Here is a 22,739-nt window from a genome sequence, read left to right as displayed (position 1 = left end):
AATATATATAAAAAAGTAAATATATATATATATATAATTTAATTAAATATTAAGTTTATTAAGTTTTACTTAATTTACTTAAGGCTTAAGAGTATTAAGTAATATTTTATCAATAAAATAAATTACCTTAATTTAATCTTTTTTACTTAGTAAGCCTATTGTTATAATTATAGGTTTTAGGTTATAACAGTTCCTTTATTATATCTTTGAACTATTTACATTTAAGAAACTATATTACAATGAAAATCGCCCATTAATTCATGCTCTAATGATATAACCCCATATACCGCCCAATCGGAATCAGCAAGTTTGTCATTGGATAGATGTCTATATCTTTGACGAATATTTAGGCGAGATGGAGTGTCTTTTTTGCGTATTTGTAAACTTCGCAATAGAGCATGGATCCGCTGAGGTTGACCTTGCGACCTCAAGTTTCCGCGCACCCTCCTTAATTTCAATTCTAAGTTGGCAACAGCTTCTGATCCTAGTATGCTGCGTGCAATTTGTTCGATTTCCACGTAGTATAGATTTTCGTCGGAATAATTTCCATCATATAAACACTGCTTATCCGCGGCAAGTACCAAGACAGCATCACTCGGATAGCTTTCTTCGAGCCATACTTCTAGCAAGCGACAGAAACTCTCAAATTCCTTGCTAGATGGTTTGTTCTTAGCGTTTCGACCAGCCCGGCCGTATAAACGAAGAATAATAAGCCAGATAGGCACTCTTCTTCCATTCCTGTAAATAACAGGTTCTTCGTTCTCTCCACAACAACAGTTTCTGCCGGTATGAGGAGATCGTTTGTTTGCGTTTATCAGTAACTCATTGCATATTTCTTCGACATATTCTGATGTAAAAATCGTAACCATGCTGTCTGGACTTGTGCACTTGTTTTTCAGCAACCATGAAACGATACCTGTCGCTACGTCATTTGGCCCGATAGCGGCAATTAGAGCTAGCTGTGAGGCAAGTGCACGACCAAGTCGTCTGCCTGGAAGCTCCTGAGTGATATCAAAACGCATATACATTGCCCAGCTAAGACTGATACAGACTTCACCGAACAAAAACCATTGTTCAATATCAACCTTTCTTCGCCACAGAGATTGAAGAAAGACCGATTGGCCTGCCCAACGGCCTGTATAAAACTTTCTCTGAGTCTCTGAGAAGTGGCCAAAGTCTGTAACTCTGGTAATTCGATCTTGTTGAATACTATCCGGGCTGGAACTCCAAAACCCATAGTCCATGAAGTCGTCGTGTGGGTTGCCCTCATTATCTTTCCTAGGAACTCCGAATCGCATTTCTGCAACAAAGATACGAGTGAAAATAGATAGGCTGTTATCAGTTATCTCAAATTTTTTCTCAATTTTGTCCTTTTTGCCGAAGAGCCAGCTATTAGCCAACTCGTGAACTTCTTCGTTACCTTCCAACACGTCTTTCACAAAGTCCTGAGTAGATCGATGCAAGAAAACAATTTCTTTGGAGAAAAAGGTTGTGCTTTCTTGAGATATGTTGCCTCGCACTTCGGTTAGGTATGGCATATCAGTGATTCTCATCATGCCATGGGTCAGGGCTTCCACTTTCAAATCAGCCTCTTGCAGAAGGTTTTGAGTTCTGCGTTGATCATACAATTGAACAGGAATATTCATGGGAAACCCCGGATTTTCAAGCCTTTCTAACCAGGAGCAGACAAGCCCGTTAAGTCGAAACCCCGCTGGTCTGAAAGCAGCTAGGTATAGGAGTGTAGCAGATTGGCTTCGACTTGCGATTTCAACCCGGTTAAGGGTGCCGATGTATATATCAGACATATTCCGAGATGTCGTTTTGATTCTTTCTCGAAATTGCGTTCTATCTTCTCCGCGAATGCAGGCAGCAATCAGGTCATTGATCACCCATTTAGCCCATATAAAAATACCCTCTGCTCTCATAGCTATGAGCTCACTAAGCTCCTCATAGTCCGGTATGTAGATATCTCGATGTGTCAATGCAGATTGATTTAGCTGAGAGAAGCTCAACTGAAGAATATCCGATCTTGTGTACTCGTGCAATGAAAGAATAGGAACTTGATCCTCGTATTGCTGAGGAATTAGCTTAGGTATCGGTCGAGATGATAAAATCAACTTGGTAGTTGTAGGAGAGCTAGAAGTTTGAATCAAGCTACTAGTCAGCATGAAAATTTTTTCATTAACTTGCTGAGTTTGCTCTTGCGACGGTCGAAATTCGTCCAGGCCATCGATAACGAGACAAATGCAGTATTTTTCAGCGATTCCATCTCTGCCGCTAAAAAGCGTCGCAAGAGCCCTTTGAATAGTTTTATAACCTATGCTGATCCTGTCGTTTAGAGTCGGCTCGTCCCTCAAAATAATGAGAGCAAGTTCTGGATGACATCGAATAACTTGAATCAGAATATCACGACACATAGCCTCTTCTGTCTGTAGGCCTCCGCTCCCAAACGTAACAGAGAAGAAAAAATGAGCCTTTATCAGCCTTTTCTTTTGTTCTAGAGCCCAACTCTCAAGTTCATATTTAACTTGTGGACTCTCAACCAGAGACTTCATGAGAGTAGACTTGCCAGAACCAGGCTTGCCAAGAACCATATACACTCGGCGATCGTCCTTCAGAAATGAACGAAATTGATGTGTAGCTTCGGCACGGCGCTCTAAGTTCTCCTCGTTATGCCTCTTGTAGACTTCTTCCTCTTTCTCCTCTAGTTTTCGAGTAGAACAAGCAATGGAAGAGTCAAAACGGACCATCCAGTCAAATGTGCCATACGCTGCCTGTTCTGTATTATCGAATTTTTGGCCTTTAAAATCAAAACCCAAGTTCAACCTCGCTATAAGTGTAGCTACTCGCTGGGATAGCTCATCAAACTCGTCTGGCGAGCGTTGCGTGAAATCATTCCATTTGATAAGGTTATAATTTGCCTCGAGTTGATCAAGTGATTGCAATTTCTGATAAGTCCGTTTGGTTTTGTTTGCAACGATTTCCCTTCGAAATGAATATAGGTCAGCGTGGCCCAATAGAATGGCTGAATTATCGCATTTAACTCACAGAATATTATCCAGCTTGCTTGCCATTAGCTCCTGTTTGAAAGCAATAAATTCTTTGCGCATTACGGTATATTCGCTCTTCTTGTCTTCTTCGTCCAATTTGTCTTTGATCGCGCTTTCTGCTATCTTGAATTTGCCCTGGCGTTGCATCTTAAGCCCAGGAGAAACAAGAAGCTTATCGCAAAGCTGCTTTAATTTCTCGATAAGTGGATTTAGTCTCTTCTTCATATCGCTATCAAGCTTGTTTCCCAGCTTTGATAGCGCTTCTCTTTCCTGTGCAACCTCTTTCAGTAAATTGTCCAGATATTGTGATAGAGAATCTTCCGAATTTCTTATTTGCTCCGCTGAATCAATGATGCTTATTCCAGTGTCCACCATCCGGGTTATGGCTTGTGCTGTCCTCATGGTACACATGGTGTTTTGCCCGGTATGATTCTCGCTGATATCTTTTCTCAGTCGGCGAAATGCCTTATCTTTCCCTTCCCCATACAAGGCTGCAATAGAAACATCGAAAATGCCAAAGAGGCAGTAAGCCAAGTCCTCTTCACGAGAGGTTTGCCGTCCATCTGCCCAATTAAATCGTTCCTCAATATCAAATTCGGACAGGGATTCGCCTCGCAGGGCTTGGATAGCAACTTTTGTTACTTCATGAATCTGTTGCTCGAGAGATTTCTTGTTCCCTATCAGCTTTCCTTCTTTCGTAAAAAATTCAACTGAAAATGGCGCTATAAGTTCTTGAAGCGTCCAGCCTCGCGTGAACCATCTGCTTGCCCGAAAAATTGTATCCACCTCTGGATTGAATTGTTGGAGACTGTCGAACGTAGGGAATGAGACGTCTGAAAGGTATACATAGCAGCGGGTAGCATTTTGATACCATCGAAACATAGAAGTAATTGCCTCATTCAACTCAGTGGAGTTGGATTTATCGATGCAGCAAGTATCGATCCAAAAGTATTGTAGGCCATCTTGCATTGCTTGCTCTCCGCAAAATTGAAGCTTCTTGAATCCGGCTTTGTTCATCCCAGTGCCGTCAATTAGATCTTTATAAGTGACCTCTTCGGTATCTAACCCCCACGTATGTGATAGAATAGCGTATTGGGGTATATTTTTGTCTTGTAAATCTTTTGTAAAGCTGAATTTGGTGTCGCTGAATTCCAAGAGACGCATGGTTTAGGCTGCAAAGAGGGGTTTAATGATGTGGTAATGAGAATAGTGAAGCCGGTAGAAAAAAAAAGTTCTTTATAAAAAAAAGTTCCTTATAAGAAAAAAAGTCTTGGTTCCGCAAATGCTGGTAAGCCAGGCAAATGGTAAGCTAATGAATCTGCTCAGAGCCACACTGTTGTACGAAAAGCGCACTACTCTTGTTGTGCCACACAGCCTTGAAAGAGAAATAGAATGAAGCAGGCAGGAATGAAGCTTGAGGGACAATAAACGATGTGCGTAATCCAGAGTTAATATAAGTGCGCCACGTCATATGAGATATCAGACTAAGATTACAAGGTAGCATCACAGCCTCGTCAGATATGCCCAATCCTGCGTAAATGCCTGGTCAAATACTTTATACCGGGGAAATATATTTTAGCCTAGGAAAAAAGTACTTAATAACACGTGTCCAACTATACTATGCCCAATCCTGCATAAATGCCTAATTGAATACCTTATTCCAAGGAAATTTATTCCAGCCTAGGGAAAAAGGACTTATATTATATTATATTTATATACCTGACAACACGTGTTTAACTATTTCATGCCTAATCCTGCATAAATGCCTAATCAAATACTTTATACCAGGGAAATTTATTCTAGCCTAGGAAAAAAAGGACTTATATTATCTTATATTTATATGCCTGACCACACATGTTTAACTATTAGTGTATTATAACCTAATAACTTATGGTTATAATAAATAAACCTATAGGATATATGTAATAAAGAAACCTTTAGCTAATATAGCTAATTAAGATTATATTTACTTTTAGAAAGTAAACACTAGTAAATAAATTCCTAATATAAAAGATAGTTACTTTAAAAAAGTAAATATTAGTAAATAATAAAATATATATATATTTCTTATACTTACTTAAAAAATAATTTTAAATAGCTAGTTATTAATATAAAATTAAGATTATAATATATTTTATATTACTTATACTTTAGTAATATTTATTTACTATTACTTATATTATTTATTAGGTTTTTTAATTACTTTACTAATATAAACCTAGAATTATTTATTAGGTTTATTCCTTAGGAATTTATATTATATTAATTATTTAATATATAATTTATTATATATTAATAACTTTTATTTAAATAGTTACTAGATCTTATAGGTAATATAAAATCTAAGATATAAATATTAATTTTTAATATTTTAAAATATAATATTAATTATAAAAGCTAAGCTTTAAGTAATTACTAGTTAAATAATATTATTAAATTTAAAGATATATTAGTAAAAATAGCTTATAATTAATAAAATACTTTAATAAAAGCTTTTAAATAAAAATATAAATAATATAAGTAATAAAAATAAAATACTAAAACTTATATAAAAAATATAAAATATATAATTTAAAACTTATATATATTATATTTTATAAACTAGTAAATTATTACTTAATATATATAAACTATTAATAATCTATAGTAATAATTTAATAACTTATTAAAAGTATATCCTTAGGTAATACTTATTATAATATTTATAATAGTACTAGTAATTCTTATAAATAAGAAACTAGAATTTAAAAAAGGTTTTAAAAATTAAGTAATTAAAGAAGTTTAATAAAAATATTATTAAACTTTACTAATTCCTTAATAAATTATAAACTTACTTTAAGTATTTTTATTTAAAAATATTTTTAAAAGATAATTTAAAAAAATAAATTAAATATATAAAAATATATATCAAAAATATAATAATTAATTAATTTAAAATATTCTTTAAGAATAAAAAAAATAATTTAGCTTAATAAAATAAATTAATAAAAGAAGTTTTTAAAGAGTATAAGAACCTTAAAAAATAATTAAAAAAATCCTTTAAAATTATTAATAAAGCTTAAGAAGTAAAAAAAAAACTTTAAAACCTTAAATAAAAAAAGCTATATTATAAATATATTTTAACTTTTATTTAATTACTTAATAAAATTAATTAAACTAAGAAATTAAAAAAAAATATACTACTATAACCTAAAGTTAAAAGTTAAAAATAAAATTTATAAAATAAATTAATAAAAATTACTTTTATTATATTTACTTAAGAAGCTATTATAATTAATAACTAGTAATAAGAATAAAAGTAAAAAAAAGAAAATAAAAAAAATAATTAAATTATTAAATATTAGCCTTAGTGTTATAACCTAATAACTTATAGTTATAATAAATAAACCTATAGGGTATATATAATAAAAAAACCTTTAGGTAATATAGCTAATTAGGATTATATTTACTTTAAGAAAGTAAATATTAGTAAATAAATTCCTAATATAAAAGATATTTACTTTAGAAAAGTAAATATTAATAAATAATAAAATATATATATACTTTTTACACTTACTTAAAGATAGTTTTAAATAGCTAGTTATTAATATAAAATTAAGATTATAATACACTTTACACTTTTACTATTTAGTAATATTATTTACTATTATTTATATTACTTATTAAGTTTCCTAATTGCTTTACTAATATAAACCTAGAATTATTTACTAAGTTTATCCCTTAGGAATCTACCTTATATTAACTATTTAGTGTATAGTTTATTATACTTAGGTTAATTAAGGAAAAAAATAAAAAAATTATATTACTTAAGATAATAAAACTTAATTAAAAAAAATAAATATTAATATTATTAATTATAAAAAATTTAATAAAACTTATAATACTTATAATAAAAAAAACTATAAAAAAATAAACTATTAATTTAAAATAACTTATAAATACTATAATAAAAAAAGCTATAATAAAAGCTATTATTATATTAAAAAAAATAAAAAGAAATTTAAAATTATTAAAAATAAAATTTAAATAAATATTATTATAAAAGTATTATATACTTACCTTAGCTAAATAGCTTACTATAATAATTTATATTTTATATATAAAAGTAATAAAAATAAATTAAGTTATTATTTAAGAAAGCTATAAGCTAAGAAAACTTATAAAATAATAAAAATTAATACTTTTAATTTTTATAATTAAGTCTTAAGTAAAAAGGAAAATTTAAACTAAAATAAGAACTATAAGTATTATAAGGCTTATAAGCTATAATATTAATATAAGGCTAAAACCCTTAAAGTAAGGGATATTTATAATTATAATAACTATTACTTATAAGACTTAGATTATAAATACTAAGAATACTTAAATTATAAATTTATAAAAGGATTTTAATATATTTATAAAGGTAAATAATAATAAAATATAAAAGCTATATATAAACTTCTTAAAGAAAAAAATAAACTTATTAAAAAACACCTTAAAATATAAATAAAAAGGGAATATTAAGTTATATTATATAAGACTTATAATATACTTAATATATTTAAAATACTTATAAATAAAAATATTTACTAATATAAACTTTATAAGTTAAGGAACCTTAATTATAATTATAATAAATATAGTACTTATAAATTATAAAACTTATAATATAATTATAATAAAGTCTTAAATATATTAATTAAAAAATACTACTAATAAAAAAAATAATAATAGTACTTAAAAAAGCACTTTTTAATATAAAAATACCTTACTAATTATAATTTATTATATATTATCTTATTAAAATCCTATTACTTATTAAATAATAAGTATATAAAAAGCCTAAGGTTTAATAAGTATTATAAAAATAATAATTAAATATTATATAATATTTTATATTATAAAATATATACTTTTATTAAACTTAAAAACTAATATAAAATATAAAATTATTATTTATAAAATTTAAAATATTAAAAAAACTACTTTCTTAATTATAATATATAAAATTACTTAAAATATTAATAAAAAAAAACTAATACTATTAAATAACCTAAAGGCTAATATAAAAAAGCTATAATTTTAAAACTTATATTAATAGTAAAAAAAGAAAATAAAATCTTAATTAAAAAATACTATTATATAATCTAGGGCTAAAATTAAAATTTAAAATATAAATAATATATAAAATATTAAAATATTATATAAAATTAAACTTATTTAAATAATATTTAAATTAATTTAATTAAATATAATAATAAAAAACTACTAATTAAAAAATATATTAATTAGTAATTAGTTATAATTTATATAAATAATAATATAAATTATAATTTTATTATTTTTAACTTAATAATAAAACTTTAATTATTAAGTATTTTTAAAAAACTATTATTTTATATTTTAAGTATTATATATTTAAAATATAAAATAATTATTAAATATAAAATTAATTACTTTTTTTTAATAATTATTAAATACTTTAAAAATATTAAATATAATATTATAAGCTTTAACACTTATAATATTATACGAAAATATTTATAATTAAAATAAAATAACCTATTAATTAATTAAAAAATAAAATAAATATTTTAGGAAAAAAATATTACTTAAGAGTTATAATTAAGCTATAAAAAAAGTAAAAAAAGTAAAAATATACTTTTAAACCTAAAAATAAAATCTTTTATATAATAAAATAAAATAAAAAAAAAATTTAAAAGAAAAATTAAATTTAATATAAAAAAATTATTAATATTATTATAATATAATTATAAAAGAATTAAAAAAAATAAGTACATATTAATTAAGTTATTATATAAGTTAAAATAAAATTATAAGCCTTAGATAAAATATTATTAAAAGTAAAAGAAAAAAAAATAAAAAATTAAAAAATATTTTTTAAAAAATATTTTAATAATATTAAAGGAAATATAAGAAATTATTTAGCTTAATATTAAAAATAATATAATTACTTTATTTATAATAAAATTATTATATAAATTTTATAAATAAAAAAATAATAAAGTTTTTTTTAATTTATAATTTTAATAAAATAAAACTTAAAATACTTTAAAAGTAAATATAAAAATAATTAAAAAAAATATATTAAGTTATTTATTTTATTAGTTAAATATTTTATTATATTTATATTAAAGAAAAATAAAAAACTTAAACTAATTATTAATTATAAATAGCTAAATAAAATTACTATTAAAAATTAAATTTTATTATTATTAATTATAAAAATTTAAAATTATTTAACTAATATAAATTAATTTATTATCTTAAATCTTAAAAAAGTATATAACTTAATTTATATTTATAAAAAAAAATAAATAAAAAATAATATTTAAAATATATTATAAATTATTTAAATATTTAATAATATTATTTAAGTTAATTAATATATTAATAACTTTTTTATAAATAATTAATTATATATTATAAATATATATTAATAATTTTATAATTATATACTTTAATAATATTTTTATTTTCTTAAAAACCCTTAAAAAATATAAAAAATATATTTATTAAATATTATAAATATTATAAAATATTAATTTATTAATAAAACTTAAGAAATATAACTTTTATATTTAAAAAGTTAAATTCCTAAAATATTTAATTTTATTAAAATAAGTTTAAATAAACTTAAATAAGCTAAAAGTAATATAAAAATAAAAACTATTTAATATAAAAAAAAATATATAAAGCTTTTTAAATTTAAAAAATTATTATTAATAATTTATTAAAAACTATAGTAAAATTATTAAATTATTTATAAATATTACTTAACTTAAAGAAAATAAAAAAAATAAAAAAAAATAAAAAAATAAAAAACTTATATATTAATTAAAAATAAAAAAAGTATTTAAATAACTTAAAAATATACTTTTTAATAAACTTATACTTATTATATATAATTTTAATAAATTATTAGAAATTAAAATTAACTTATTAAACTTTCTTATTAAAAAAGTATTAATATAAAAAAAATAAAAATAAGAAAAATTATTTAATAATATTCTTTTTATAAAAACTATATAAACTAAAATTAAAGTATTTTATTTATAATAAGAAATTTATAATAATTCTTAAAGTATTTAAAAAATAATAATACTATTACTTAAAAAGTAAATATAAAATTAAAATATATATAAATTATTATAATATTATATATTTTACTAAAACTTAAAAGCTTTTTATATATTAAATTTATTATTTTAAAATACTTTTAAACTTTAATTATAAACTTACTTATATTAATAATATTATATTTTTATTATTTAGTAAAATACTTTTTTTTTTTATTATTTTATTTATTTATATATAAGTTAGTTTTTTAATTTTATATTTTTCCTTAATATTTTAAATAATAATTTTATTTATAATTAGTTTATTTATCTTTTTATCTACTAGTGCTTTTTTAAATAATAATATATAAAAGATAGTTATTTTAAGTTATATATTATTAAGTAAGTTTAATTTATAATTAACTTTACTAATTTTCTTTAAAATCCTAAAAAGTTTAAGTTTTTTAAAGTTTAATTTATTACTTAGCTTATTTATTTTAATATTTAATAATTTTTTATTATATAAATATTATAGTAAGTAAACTATATTTCTTTTTTAAAGGGTTAGTTCCTTAATTCTTATATAATTTATATATTTTTTTAAGTATTATTTAAAAAATTTAAGTTAAACTTTAAGTTCTTTTTATAATAAAATTATATCTTTTATAAGAATATATATATTATTTATATTTAGTTTATTATAAGATAATTTATAGGCTTTTAGTATAAATTTATAGTTAATATAAAATAATATAACTCTTATAATTTTTATTATAAAGCTATTATATTATATTTATATAATTAGTAATATCTTAACTTAATTATTTTATTAAAGATTAATATAATATTATAAATATACTTTAATAACTTAATTTATTTATTTTATTTTTTATTTATTTATAAGTAAAATATAATACTTAGCTTATAATAAGTTTTAAGCTTAGCTATTAGTTCTTATTAAAATTTAAATATAAAAATACTTTTTTTATTTAATATAATTTCTTTTAGTATTTTATATTTTATAAATATATATCTTATATAAAAATATATTAGGTTTTCTACTATATATACTTTCTTATATAATAAAAAGTATACTTACTTTAAGAGTTTATTTATAATAATAAAAATACTATTAAAGTGTTTTCTTATTAATAAATCTCTTAACTTAAGTAAGTTAGTAATATAATTAAATATAATAGTATATTAATTCCTTTTTAGAACTAGGATTAGTTATAATATTTTATATAACTAATATTTTTTATTTTTTATTTTTTTATATATATTATATTTTTTAATAATTTTTAAGATTTTATTTTTTATTCTTAGAAATTTATAATAGTATATTATATAGTTTTATATTATTCTAATACTATAATATACTATTATAATTATACTATAATATAAATTTTAAATTACTTTTAATTATAATTTTAGTAATACCTAGATTTTTTCTTTTTATTTTAGTAAGCCTTTTTTAATAGTTATTTCTTCTAGGAGTTTATTTAATTTTATATTTAATATATATTCCCTTATTTTATTAAAAATAAAATTATATTCTTTTATAATAAATAAAATATTAATTTATATTTTTTTATAATTACCTTTATAGTTCTTTTTTAAAATTTAAGCTTTAATTTCTAGAATTTCTTTAAAATATTCCTTTTTTTAACTTAAGGCATTTACTTATTTATTAATAGTGCTTTTATAGTAAGTAAATTTATAATTAAAGTTTAAAAGTATTTTAAAGTAATAGGTTTAATATATAAAAAGCTTTTAAGTTTTAATAAAATATATAATATTATAATAGTTAATATAAACTTTAATTTTATATTTACTTTTTAAGTAATAATATTATTATTTTTTAAATACTTTAAGAATTATTATAAATTTTTTATTAAAAATAAAATATTTTAATTTTAGTTTATATAATTTTTATAAAAAAAATACTATTAAATAGTTTTTTATTTTTTTATTTTTTTATATTAATACTTTTTTAATAATAAAATTTAATAAATTAATTTTAATTTTTAATAGCTTATTAAGATTATATATAATAAGTATAAGTTTATTAAGGAATATATTTTTAAGTTATTTAAATACTTTTTTTATTTTAGGTTAATATATAAGTTTTTTATTTTTTTATTTTTTTTTATTTTTTTTATTTTTTTTAAGTTAAGTAATATTTATAAGTAATTTAGTAATTTTATTATAATTTTTAATAAATTATTAATAATAATTTATTAAACTTAAAAAGCTTTATATACTTTTTTCTTATATTAAATAGCTTTTATTTTTATATTACTTTTAATTTATTTAAGTTTATTTAAACTTATTTTAATAAAATTAAATATTCTAAGAATTTAATTTCTTAAATATAAAAATTATATTTCTTAAGTTTTATTAATAGGTTAATATTTTATAATATTTATAATATTTTATAAATATACTTTTTATATTTTTTAAGGGTTTTTAAAAAAATAAAAATATTATTAAAATATATAATTATAAAGTTATTAATATATATTTATAATATATAATTAATTATTTATTAAAAAATTACTAGTATATTAATTAGCTTAAATAATATTATTAAGTATTTAAATAATTTATAATATATTTTAAATATTATTTTTTATTTATTTCTTTTATAAATATAAATTAAGTTATATACTTCCTTAAGGTTTAAGATAATAAATTAATTTATATTAGTTAATTAATTTTAAATTTTTATAATTAGTAATAATAAAATTTAATCTTTAATAGCAATTTTATTTAATTATTTATAATTAATAATTAATTTAAGTTTCCTATTTTTTTTTAATATAAATATAATAAAGTATTTAGCTAGTAAAGTAAATAACCTAATATATTTTTTTTAACTATTTTTATATTTATTTTTAAAGTATTTTAAGTTTTACTTTACTAAGGCTATAAATTAAAAAAAACTTTATTATTTTTTTATTTATAAAATTTATATAATAATTTTATTATAAGTAAAGTAATTATATTATTTTTAATATTAAGCTAAATAGTTTTTTATATTTTCTTTAATATTATTAAAATACTTTTTAAAAAATATTTTTTAATTTTTTTTTTTTTTTTTTTTTTTTTACTTTTAATAATATCCTATTTAAAACTTATAATTTTATTTTAACTTATATAATAATTTAATTAATATATACTTATTTTTTTTTAACTTTTTTATAATTATATTATAGTAATACTAGTAATTTTTTTATATTAAATTAAATTTTTTTTTTAAGTTTTATTTTTTATTTTATATTTTTTTTATTTTATTATATAAAAGATTTTATTTTTAAGTTTAAAAGTATATTTTTATTTTCCTTACTCCTTTTATAACTTAATTATAGCTTTTAAATAATATTTTCTTTTTAAAATATTTATTTTATTTTTTAATTAATTAATAAGTTATTTTATTTTAATTATAAATATTTTAGTATAATATTATAGGTATTAAAGCTTATAATATTATACTTAATATTTTTAAGATATTTAGTAATTATTAAGAAAAAGTAATTAATTTTATATTTAATAATTATCTTATATTTTAAATATATAATACTTAAAATATAAAATAATAGTTTTTTAATAGTATTTAATAACTAAAGTTTTATTATTAAATTAAAAGTAATAAGATTATAATTTATATTATTATTTATATAAATTATAACTAGTTATTAATTAATATACTTTTTAACTAATAGTTTTTTATTATTATATTTAATTAAATTAATTTAAATATTATTTAAATAAGTTTAATTTTATATAATATATTAGTATTTTATATATTATTTATATTTTATATTTTAGTTTTAGTTCTAGATTATATAATAATACTTTTTAACTAGGGCTTTATTTTTTTTCCCTTGCTAATATAAGTTTAAAAATTATAGCTTTTTTATATTAGCTTTTAGGTTATTTAATAGTATTAGTTTTTCTTTTATTAATATTTTAAGTAATCTTATATATTATAATTAAAAAAAGTAATTTTTTTAATATTTTAAATTTTATAAATAATAGTTTTATATTTTATATTAGTTTTTAAGTTTATTAAGGGTATATGTTTTATAATATAAAGTATTATATAATATTTAATTATTATTTTTATAATACTTATTAAACCTTAAGCTTTTTATATACTTATTATTTAATAAGTAATAGGGTTTTAGTAAAATAATATATAATAAATTATAATTAATAAAGTGTTTTTATATTAAAGAATACTCCTTTAAGTATTATTATTATTCTTCTTATTAATAGTATTCTTTAACTAGTATATCTAGGACTTTATTATAATTATATTATAAGTCTTATAATTTATAGGTGTTATATTTATTATAATTATAGTTAAGGTTTTTTAACTTATAGAGTTTATATTTATAAAAGCTTTTTTCTTTTTTATATTTTATAAAGGAATATATATTTAAAAAAGTATTAATCTATTATTAATATATTTTATTAGTTATATAAAAATTATATTTATAGATTCTTTTACTTTTATTATAAATAATTTTATTTTTATAAGTTTTTTTATTTTATTTTTACTTTTTAAAATATTCTTTAGCTAATTTATCTTTTTTTTTAAAAAGTTTATATATAGCTTTTATATTTTATTACTATTTACTTTTATAACTATATTAATATTTTTTTATAAATTTATAATTTAAGTATTTTTAATATTTATAATTAGGGTTTTAAAAACTATAAATATTATAGTTATAAATATTTTAAAGCTTAAGAGTTTCTTTAGCTTAGTATTAGTATTATAGCTTATAAGCTTTATAATACTTATAGTTTTTATTCTAATTTAAATTTTTCTTTTTACTTAAGACTTAGTTATAAAAATTAAAAGTATTAATTTTTATTATTTTATAAGTTTTCTTAGCTTATAGTTTTCTTAAATAATAACTTAATTTATTTTTATTATTTTTATATATAAAATATAAATTATTATAGTAGATTATTTAGCTTAAGTAAATATATAATACTTTTATAATAGTATTTATTTAAACCTTATCCTTAATAGTCTTAGATTTCTTTTTATTTTTTTTAATATAGTAATAGCCTTTATTATAGCTTTTTTTACTATAGAATCTATAGGTTATTTTAAATTAGTAGTTTACTTTCTTATAGCCTTTTTTATTATAAGTATTATAAGTTTTATTAAACTTTTAATAGTTAAAAGTATTAATATTTATTTTTTTAAGTTAAGTTTTATTATCTTAAGTAATATAGTTTTTTTATTTTTTTCCTTAGTTAACTTAAGGCTAATATTTAGTAATTTAACTACTTTTTTTATTCTTTTTTTCTTATTTTTATTCTTATTATTAATTATTAATTATAATAACTTTTTAAGTAAATATAATAAAAGTAACTTTTTATTAGTTTATTTTATAAATTTTATTTTTAACTTTTAACTTTAAGCTATAGTAATATATTTTCTTTTTTAAGTTTTTAATTTAATTAATTTTATTAAGTAGCTAAATAAAAATTAAAATATATTTATAATATAATCCCTTTTATTTAAGGGTTTTAAGTTTCTTTTTTACTTTTTAGGCTTTATTAGTAATTTTAAAAGATTTTTTTAATTATTTTTTAAGATTTTTATATTCCTTAAAAACTTTCTTTATTAATTTATTTTAATTAACTAGGTTATTTTTTTTATTTTTAAAAAATATTTTAAACTAGTTAGCTATTATATTTTTAATATATATTCTTATATATTAGATTTTTTTTTTTAAGTTATTTTTTAAGAATATTTTTAAGTAATAGTACTTAAAGTAAATTTATAATTTATTAAGAAATTAGTAAAGTTTAATAATATTTTTATTAAACTTTTTTAATTATTTAATTTTTAAAACCTTTTTTAATTTTAGTTTTTTATTTATAAGGTTTATTAATACTATTATAAGTACTATAATAAGTATTACCTAAGGGTTTACCCTTAGTAAGTTACTAAGTTATTATTATAAATTATTAATACTTTATATATATTAAGTAATAATTTACTAGTTTATAAAGCGCTATATATATAAGTTTTAAATTATATATTTTATATTTTTTATATAAGTTTTAGTGCTTTATTCTTATTACTTATATTATTTATATTTTTATTTAAAAGCTTTTATTAAAGTATTTTATTAATTATAAGCTATTTTTACTAATATATTTTTAAATTTAATAATATTATTTAACTAATAATTACTTAAAGCTTAGCTTTTATAATTAGTATTATATTCTAGGATATTAAAAGTTAATATTTATATTTTTAATTTTATATTACTTATAAGATTTAGTAATTATTTAAATAAAAGTTATTAATATATAATAAACTATATATTAAATAGTTAATATAAAGTAAATTCCTAAGGGATAAACCTAGTAAATAATTTTAAGTTTATATTAGTAAAGTAATTAAAAAACCTAATAAATAATATAAGTAATAGTAAATAATATTACTAAATAGTAAAAGTATAAAGTATATTATAATCTTAATTTTATATTAATAACTAACTATTTAAAATTATCTTTAAGTAAGTATAATAAACTATATACTAGATAGTTAATATAAGGTAAATTCCTAAGGGATAAACCTAGTAAATAATTCTAGGTTTATATTAATAAAGTAATTAGGAAACTTAATAAGTAATATAAATAATAATAAATAATATTACTAGATAGTAAAAGTATAAAGTATATTATAATCTTAATTTTATATTAATAACTAGTTATTTAAAATTATTTTTAAATAAGTATAAAAAAAATATATATATTTTATTATTTACTAATATTTACTTTTTTAAAGTAAATATTCTTTATATTAGGAATTTATTTACTAATATTTACTTTCTTAAAGTAAATATAATCCTAATTAACTATATTACCTAAAGGTTTATTTATTATATATACCCTATAGGTTTATTTATTATAATTATAAGTTATTAAGTTATAATATAATACTCCCCTTTTATTAATCTTATCCTTAAGGCCTTAGCCTACTATTTATAAGTAAGTTTAAGCCCTTAGTTATATTAAGTAAGTAATTTCCTTTTATTATTATTATTATACCTAATTATATTAAAAAGTTAAAGGCGCTATTAAAATTATATTTTATTACTTATTATTATTCTTAATTAAACTTTATTTATTTATTTAGTTTTAAGGTAATACCTTATATATAATACTTAAATAAGAAAATTTATTATATAATAATTAAAAATACTAATAATTATACTTATTATTATAGCTTAGGTTATTCTTATAATAGTTTATAAGTTTTAATATTAAATTATAAGTATTTTCTTTTTTTATTTTTTTTTATTTTTTATTATTAATTTTTTAGTTAATTATATTACTAAGGAGCTAAAGTATTTAAAGTATTAAAAAAAGCTTATAAAGAAGGCTTTAGTTAAGTAATAAAAAAAGCTTAATAAAGTATTAGATTATTTAATATAATTATATAAGTTTTATTATATTTTTTATAATTATAGTATAAAGATAATAAGGCATAGGTTAAATACTAAGGAAATAAAAGAAGCTAATTATTATAAAAAAGAAAAGTATTATATTAAACTTATAAAAGTTAAAAATAAGAAAATATAAATTTTTTATAAGGTTTAGTTTATAAGTAAGATTAGGGTACTTAACCTTTCCTTCTTTAAGTTAAACTTATTATTATTTTTATTCCTAAGAACTAATAATATTCTTATAGAATTATTTAAGTGTTTCTCTTAAGTTCTTATTCTAGGACTTATAAGTTTTTATTATTATTATAGCCTTTTTATTTAATAAAATACTTTTTTTTTTTATTATTTTATTTATTTATATATAAGTTAATTTTTTAATTTTATATTCTTCCTTAATATCTTAAATAATAATTTTATTTATAATTAACTTACTTATTTTTTTATTTACTAGTACTTTTTTAAGTAATAATATATAAAAAATAATTATTTTAAGTTATATATTATTAAATAAGTTTAATTTATAATTAACTTTACTAATTTTCTTTAAGATTTTAAAAAGTCTAAGTTTTTTAAAGTTTAATTTATTACTTAACTTATTTATTTTAATATTTAATAATTTTTTATTATATAAGTATTATAGTAAGTAAATTATATTTCCTTTTTAAAGGGTTAATCCCTTAATTCTTATATAATTTATATATTCTTTTAAGTATTATTTAAAAAATTTAAGTTAAACTTTAAGTTCTTCTTATAATTAAATTATATCTTTTATAAGAATATATATATTATTTATATTTAGTTTATTATAAAATAGTTTATAAGCTTTTAATATAAACCTATAGTTAATATAAAATAGTATAACTCCTATAGTTTTTATTATAAAGCTATTATATTATATTTATATAACTAATAGTATTTTAATTTAATTATTTTACTAAAGATTAATATAATATTATAAATATACTTTAATAACTTAATTTATTTATTTTATTTATTTATTTATTTATAAGTAAAATATTATACTTAACTTATAATAAGTTTTAAGTTTAGCTATTAGTTTTTATTAAAATTTAAATATAAAAGTATTTTTTTTATTTAATATAATTTCTTTTAATATTTTATATTTTATAAATATATATTTTATATAAAAATACACTAGGTTTTTTATTATATATACTTTTTTATATAATAAAAAATATATTTACTTTAAAAGTTTATTTATAATAATAAAAATATTATTAAAGTATTTTCTTATTAATAAATCTTTTAACTTAAGTAAGTTAATAATATAATTAAATATAATAATATACTAGTTTTTTTTTAAAACTAGAATTAGTTATAATATCTTATATAACTAATATTTTTTATTTTTTATTTTCTTATATATATTATATTTTTTAATAACTTTTAAGATTTTATTTTTTATTTTTAAAAATTTATAATAATATATTATATAATTTTATATTATTTTAATATTATAATATATAACTATAATTATATTATAGTATAAGTCTTATATTACTTTAAGTTATAATTCTAGTAATATTTAAATTTTCCCTTTTTATTTTAGTAAATCTTTTTTAATAGTTACTTTTTTTAAAAGTTTATTTAATTTTATATTTAATATATATTCTCTTATTTTATTAAAAATAAGGTTATATTCTTTTATAATAAATAAAGTATTAATTTATATTTATTTATAATTATTATTATTATTTTTTTTTAATACTTAAGCTTTAATTTTTAAAATTTCTTTAAAATATTTTTCTTTTTTACTTAATATATTTACTTATTTATTAGTAATATTATTAATATAAATAAGTTTATAATTAAAATTTAAAAGTATTTTAAAATATTATATTTATTATATAAAAAGTTTTTATATTTAAATAAAGTATATAATATTATAATAATTTATATATATTTTAACTTTATATTTACTTTTTAAATAATAATATTTTTATTTTTTAAATACTTTAAGAATTATTATAAATTTTTTATTATAAATAAGATATTTTAATTTTAATTTATTTAGTTTTTAAAAAAAAATACTATTAAATAATTTTTCTTATTTTTATTTTTTTAAATTAATACTTTTTTAATAATAAAGTTTAATAAGTTAATTTTAATTTTTAATAGTTTATTAAAATTATATATAATAAGTATAAGTTTATTAAGGAATATATTTTTAAATTATTTAAATATTACTTTTATTTTTAATTTATATATAAGTTTTTTATTTTTTAGTTTTTTTTTACTTTTTTTATTTTCTTTAAGTTAAGTAATATTAATAAGTAGCTTAGTAATTTTACTATAGTTTTTAATAAACCTTTAGTAATAATTTACTAAGCTTAAAAAGCTTTATATTTTTTTTTAAGTTTTTAATAATTCTTATTCTTAAATTACTTTAAGCTTATTAAGATTTATTTAAACTTATCTTAGTAAAATTAAATATTTTAAAAATTTAACTTTTTAAATATAAAAGTTATATTTTTTAAGCTTTACTAATAAATTAGTATTTTATAATATTTATAATACTTTATAAATATATTTCTTATATTCTTTAAGGGTTTTTAAAAAAATAAGAATATTATTAAAGTATATAATTATAAAGTTATTAATATATATTTATAATATATAATTAATTATTTATTAAAAAATTACTAATATATTAATTAGCTTAAATAATATTATTAAGTATTTAAATAATTTATAATATATTTTAAATACTATTTTTTATTTATTTTTTTATAAATATAAATTAAGTTATATACTCTCTTAAAATCTAAGATAATAAACTAATTTATATTAATTAAGTAATTTTAGATTTTTATAATAAGTAATAATAAGGTTTAATTTTTAATAGTAATTTTATTTAGCTATTTATAATTAATAACTAGTTTAAGTTTCCTATTTTTCTTTAATATAAATATAATAAGATATTTAGTTAATAAAGTAAATAACTTAATATATTCTTTTTCTAGCTATTCTTATATTTATTCCTAAAGTGTTTTTAATTTTACTTTACTAAGGTTATAAATTAAAAAGAATTTTATTATTTTTTTATTTATAAAATTTATATAATAATTTTATTATAAGTAAAATAGTTATATTATTTTTAATATTAAATTAAATAGTTTTTTATATTTCCTTTAGTATTATTAAAATACTTTTTAAAAAATATTTTTTAATTTTTTTTTTTTTTTTCCCTTACTTTTAATAATACTTTATTTAAAGCTTATAGTTTTATTTTAACTTATATAATAACTTAGTTAATATATACTTATTTTTCTTTAACTTTTTTATAATTATATTATAATAATATTAGTAATTTTTTTATATTAAATTAAACCTTTTTCTTAAATTTTTTTTTTTTTTATATTTTTTTTATTTTATTATATAAAAGATTTTATTTTTAGGTTTAAAGGTGTGTCTTTACCTTCCTTACTCTTTTTATAGCTTAATTATAGCTCCTAGGTAATATTTTCTTTTTAAAGTATTTATTTTATTTTCTAATTAATTAATAAGTTATTTTATTTTAACTATAAGTATTTTAATATAATATTATAAGTATTAAGGCTTATAATATTATACTTAATATTCTTAAGGCATTTAGTAATTATTAAAAAAAGGTAATTAATCTTATATTTAATAATTATCTTATATTTTAAGTATATAATACTTAAAATATAAAATAATATTTTCTTAGTAGTATTTAATAGCTAAAGTTTTATTATTAAATTAAAAGTAATAAAGTTATAATTTATATTATTATTTATATAAATTATAACTAATTATTAATTAATATACTTTTTAACTAATAGTTTTTTATTATTATATTTAATTATATTAATTTAAATATTATTTAAATAAGTTTAGTTTTTTATAATATTTTAATATTTTATATATTATTTATATTTTAAATTTTAATTTTAATTTTAAATTATATAATAGTATTTTTTAATTAAGGCTTTATTTTTTTTTTATTATTAATATAAGTTCTAAGGTTATAGCCTTTTTATATTAGCCTTTAAGTAATCTAATAATACTAGTTCTTTTTTTTACTAGTATTTTAGGTAATCTTATATATTATAGTTAAAAAAGTAATTTATTTAATATTTTAAATTTTATAAGTAATAATTTTATATTTTATACTAGTCTTTAAGTTTATTAAAAGTATATATTTTATAATATAAGATATTATATAATATTTAATTATTATTTTTATAGTATTTATTAAATCTTAGGCTTTTTATATACTTATTATTTAATAAGTAATAAGATTTTAGTAAAATAATATATAATAAATTATAATTAATAAGATATTTTTATACTAAAGGATATTCTTTTAAGTACTATTATTATTTTTTTTATTAATAATATTCCTTAACTAAGGTATTTAAGATTTTACTATAATTATATTATAAATTTTATAAGCTATAAATATTATATTTATTATAGTTATAGTTAAGGTCCTAGGATTTATAAAGTTTATATTTATAAAGGTTTTTTTATTTTATAAAAGCATATATATTTTTATTAATTCTTTTACTTTTATTATAAATAATTTTATTTTTACTAGTTTTTTTATTTAAAAGTTTTTTATAATTATATTCTATTTACTTATATTTTTTATATTATTTTTTAAGATATTCTTAAGCTAGTTTATCTTTTTCTTTAAAGAGTTTATATATAGCTTTTATATTTTTATATTATTTACTTTTATAATTATACTAGAATTCTTTTATAAATTTATAATTAAAGTATTTTTAATATTTATAATTTATATTTTAAAAATAATAAATATTATAATTATAAATATCTTATAACTTAAGGGTTTTAATCTTATATTTATATTATAGCTTATAAGTTTTATAATACTTATAGTTTTTATTCTAGTTTAAGTTTTTCTTTTTACTTAAGACTTAATTATAAAAATTAAAAATATTAATTCTTACTATTTTATAAGTTTTTTTAACTTATATTTTCTTTAAATAATATTTTAATTTATTTTTACTACTTTTATATATAAAGTATAAGTTATTATAGTAAGCTATTTAGCTTAAGTAATTATATAAGACTTTTATAATAATATTTATCTAAATCTTATTTTTAATAATTTTAGATTTTTTTTTATTTTT

The 22,739-nt window shown here is 16.6% G+C and overlaps 1 protein-coding gene across 1 annotated transcript; it reads right to left on the bottom strand.

Annotated features, from left to right (window-relative positions):
- Positions 1 to 955: 955 nt before the first annotated feature.
- On the bottom strand, positions 956 to 4,448 carry TrAtP1_006607 (uncharacterized protein; the record flags this gene model as incomplete). The annotated part of the gene is made up of 3 exons (XM_066113196.1): positions 3,049 to 4,448; positions 1,063 to 2,985; positions 956 to 1,001 (listed from the first exon to the last, which is right to left on the bottom strand). The coding sequence occupies exons 1-3, from the start codon at positions 4,212 to 4,214 to the stop codon at positions 956 to 958; spliced, it is 3,135 nt and encodes a 1,044-aa protein (XP_065969282.1). The 5' UTR covers positions 4,215 to 4,448.
- Between the last annotated feature and the right edge of the window lie 18,291 nt (positions 4,449 to 22,739).

The sequence above is a fragment of the Trichoderma atroviride genome, chromosome 3 (genome assembly GCF_020647795.1).
Source record: "Trichoderma atroviride chromosome 3, complete sequence".
In the NCBI taxonomy this organism is placed as follows: domain Eukaryota; kingdom Fungi; phylum Ascomycota; class Sordariomycetes; order Hypocreales; family Hypocreaceae; genus Trichoderma; species Trichoderma atroviride.
This window is presented reverse-complemented; position numbering and strand designations above follow the sequence as displayed.